This window comes from Cyprinodon variegatus, unplaced genomic scaffold, assembly GCF_000732505.1.
Source record: "Cyprinodon variegatus isolate N-32 unplaced genomic scaffold, C_variegatus-1.0 Scaffold1589, whole genome shotgun sequence".
Taxonomy (NCBI): Eukaryota; Metazoa; Chordata; class Actinopteri; order Cyprinodontiformes; family Cyprinodontidae; genus Cyprinodon; species Cyprinodon variegatus.
Window position 1 is genome coordinate 63,540 of NW_015152042.1, and position 3,935 is coordinate 67,474.

The 3,935-nt window shown below is 46.9% G+C and overlaps 1 protein-coding gene across 2 annotated transcripts in view; it reads right to left on the reverse strand.

The window, feature by feature from the left end:
• Positions 1–3,705, reverse strand: part of psmb7 (proteasome subunit beta 7) — an 11,112-nt gene extending 7,407 nt beyond the window's left edge. For both annotated transcript variants that reach the window (XM_015403894.1, XM_015403895.1), the window contains exons 1-5: positions 3,621–3,705; positions 3,055–3,148; positions 2,336–2,433; positions 2,125–2,265; positions 145–260 (exon numbers count right to left, since the gene is read on the reverse strand). In XM_015403894.1, the coding sequence (XP_015259380.1) occupies positions 145–260; positions 2,125–2,265; positions 2,336–2,433; positions 3,055–3,148; positions 3,621–3,682 (511 nt within the window). In that variant the 5' untranslated portion in view covers positions 3,683–3,705. The remainder of the gene's footprint in view (positions 1–144; positions 261–2,124; positions 2,266–2,335; positions 2,434–3,054; positions 3,149–3,620) is intronic.
• Positions 3,706–3,935: the final 230 nt, after the last annotated feature.

Here is a 3,935-nt window from a genome sequence, read left to right on the forward strand (position 1 = left end):
GAGGAGGAGCAGCATCTAGGAGGCAAAGGTCTGAGAGGAGGAACAGCATCTAGGAGGCAGAGGTCTGGGAGGAGCAGCAGCAGGAAGTGGCTGAGGATAAAGGGGTCAGACTAAACGGGTCAGAATCAGAAAGGTTCTACTGACCCATGGTGACGTAGGGCAGCTTATCCGTAGAGCCGTGAGGGTAGATGCTGTACAGGTGAGGTCCGTTACAGTCCACTCCGCCCAGAACCAGAGCAGCACCGATGTAACCCTGATACCTGCAGACACAGAGAGGGAACCGGTTCTGAAGCAGCAGATCTATCCCATCATGCTCCCTTCTTTCTCTGACCCGTCCAGCTCAGAGCTGCCGGCTTTAACAGAACCAGGACACCAACATGGCGGATCTGCTGCCTTTACTGAACCTCCAGAACCTGTTTGACACCAAACTCATCCTCCAGTGGTAAACATTCTGCTCCAATCAGGATTCATTAACAGCAGGAGCTCTGCTGCCCCCTGGTGGCTGAGCCACGGAGCAGTTCTGCAGACAGCCCTCAGGTCTTTCTGCTTCCGTCTTTGCGTCGTTTGTTGGCCTCAAATATTAGTGAGGCCAGTTTAAAAAAGAAACAAACACTAATAACAACCTGAGAGAAACAGCAAGGAAGAGAATTCAGTCTCTAATCTGACTGAACGTCTGCAGGAAACCAGGAAGAATCTGATCCAAGCTCCAGGCTCATGGCTGATCCGCTGCTAACCGATCCCAGGAGGAGGGATTCTGAAAACGTCCCATTTGACTCTAAAGCCGGTCATATGCTGAGAGATTTGTTTGCCCTTTTCGGGGCGACTTCTTGTTAAAATTTTTCGATGGGGCCGACTTTTAGCCTGATGGCGGGTGGTGTAGTGAGGCAATCAGCCTCTAACGACCTCCTCTATCAGGAATCTTAAGGTCGGGAGAATGAATCAATCATGTTTGAAAATCAGTCGGCCATCTTAAGGTGGTCGTGGACAAATCGCTCAGTCGGCAAACAAGGATTCTTCTTCCTCTCAGATGTAAACCCAGCAGCATGGCGGGGGGGGGGCAATGAGTGAAATGGAGTTCTTTCTGTCAATCTGTCAGACCGTAGTAGCCACGTTAGCTCAGCCATGTCTTTGTCCAAATCCGTCGTCTCCTTTTCTTTTTAGGGCTTTCAGCACTAAATTGCCCAAATATCCAAGGCAGAGCGTTTCACTCTAGTGAGCTTCATGTTCCTCTGCTACTGGTTTGGCTTCCAGATAGACGAGTCCCAGTAGCGCCATCTCACAGCGGAGCTGAGTCCCACCTGGTTTTTAGACGTACAGTGAGAGCAGGTAGATCGCATCAGAGCGTCGGTCGCACAGCATCGTGTATTGTGAGCTGTGAAGTTTAAAACCCTGCAGTTTGATCGTACAGTTTGAGCTGTAGCTGCGTGCAACCATTGGAAATATCGTACAGTTTATGCCGCGCTTTAACAACTAAATAAAAAACAAACATCCAGGAAACTGAGATGTAACTAATATTCTGGCCACCTCCAGGGGGCGCCATGCTGAGCGGGATCACTGCTCTGCAGCATTTCAGCTCACTGTTTCTATTTCCATGTTTTCTAAAAACTTTGTTGGGCTGCTGGATAAAACCTGGAACTAAACGCTATTTCTGACAGTTTGAACTGAAAAATCTTCCTGGATGGAAGAGAAACGTCTTTAAACTTGGAAACAAAGTGGATTGATTTTAACTTTCTTTGAAGTTTCAGCTCATCGTCACCTTGGATCACAGGTTCCCTGTGTTTAAAACATCCACCTCATTTCAAAAAGAAAAATCCTCCTAAATGAATATGAAGCAGTTCTGACTGCATCTGTGATCAAGTATGATAAAGATTTATGAATTTTACTCTTTTCTTTAGTTCATCATACAAATATTATAGAACATAAACCAGTTTATTAAGACCATTATTATCTGTAGATCATTTCATGTTGGAGGAACTGGACTCCATCACTGAGATCTGTGGGAAAGAAGCTCCAAGGTTCAACTGGAATGGCCCAGACAGGGCTTCACATTCAAGATGGCCGCCATTAAACTGTCCTGTTTGGATGAAGCAGGTACGTTTAAAGGAGCAGCAATCAGAGACCTACCTGAAGAGCATCTGCTTCAGCATGCGGTTAGCGGTGGCGACGCGCGGCAGCCTGCCTGTGGAGAGCGCGTGCAGCTCCAGGTTGGACGAGATGATCTGGGTGGTCATCTCCGTGTCTGCAGCAGTTCCTGCTCCACAGCAGCTGCAAAACAGGCCTGAGTCAAACCTACATAGAAAAAACACCTAGATCCATCCTGACAGCTGACACTTACTAAATGTTGGGGGAGATGTAGTGGATCTTGGAGCAGTTTTTATCAGCGACCACCATTCCCTCAGTGGCTCTGGTGTCGGCGCCGAGGACGACGCCGTCCTAAACAGGAAGTCACAACAAACACTTTAGAATCTGTTTCTCTCCTGTTGTTCTAAGCGACATGAAGCAATTCCTCTGAGGTCCGTCAAATCAGATCAGCAATAAAGCTCAGCAGGGTTAGACCAATCATTCCTTTTATTGGAGGACAGAAATCTGCCCATCGTTGATAGGAAGGAGGCAGGGAAGCCTCCTTTGTTCAACTTTACAGTAATAAGGAAAAACAGCAGAGGTTTTTATCTTAGCGACGGCAGAAAACCATCTGAAACAAACGTTCAATCAAACATCTAAATCTGCTGGGAGTCCAGATCCAGTCCCTGATCCAGATCCTGGATCTGTTTTTTTCAGGGACGTGGAGCTGAACTTGGCTACGAGCTGATTGGTGCGATTCTGATTGAAAGTCCTGATGGACCGGGCCCAGTCAGGTCCCAGTCCGGGGTCCAGTCAGCTCCGGGTCCAGTCAGGTCCCAGTCCGGGGTCCAGTCAGCTCCGGGTCCAGTCAGGTCCCAGTCCGGGGTCCAGTCAGCTCCGGGTCCAGTCAGGTCCCAGTCCGGGGTCCAGTCAGCTCCGGGTCCAGTCAGGTCCCAGTCCGGGGTCCAGTCAGGTCCAGTTTCTGTCACCAACCTTGAAGACGATGCCACAGATGGTGGTTCCGGTTTTCCGAGCAGCAGGCAAACTGCATCCCAGTTTACCGGCTTCACCTTCTAGAAGCACATTTCTGGAATCAGAGAGATTAAGTTTTATTTTTAGTGTGGGTAACTGCATTAATAACATTTCACACATTAAAACACATTTAAAGGAAGGAATCCTCAGATATTTGATCCAATTCTAACCTTAAACCAGAGGATCTATAGTAGATCTGCAGCCAGACTGATCGCCTTTCATTCAATATTCAATTTTTAAAATAATATAAACAGCAAATCGCGGAAATAATTTGGGCTTAATTCGTTTGTAATAAAAACAATAAATGAAACTAATTTATTTCACATCAGAGAAGTAAAAGCCGGAGGAAGAAATGAGCGAGCGGCCGGAAACCCTGAGTCATTGTAGGGATCATCACTGAGCTAGCATCCTTTAGCTAAGCTAAGCTATGCTAAGCTAAAGGAAGCTAAACTGTTCCGATGGAAACTTTAACAACTCGTTCATCGGGACAGCAGGTCTCTGACCGGACAGCCAGAATAACTCTTTACCTTCGGCAGTTTTCGAAACTGAAACCCGCGAGAGGAGCTCTGCTCACTGCCAACGTCGCCATCTTGGATGAAGGTTTGTGTTTCCGGGAAGTGGAGGAAGGAGCTCAGGAGAGATGCGGCATTTAAGGACCGCTGGCAGGGTGGGGAAAAACAGACCCTCCGACACTACATCAGTTAGAAAACACAACTTATCGGTTTTATTTCACGCTTTATTTATCAAAACTGACTAAACCTATCTATCTATCTATCTATCTATCTATCTATCTATCTATCTATCTATCTATCTATCTATCTATCTATCTATCTATCTATCTA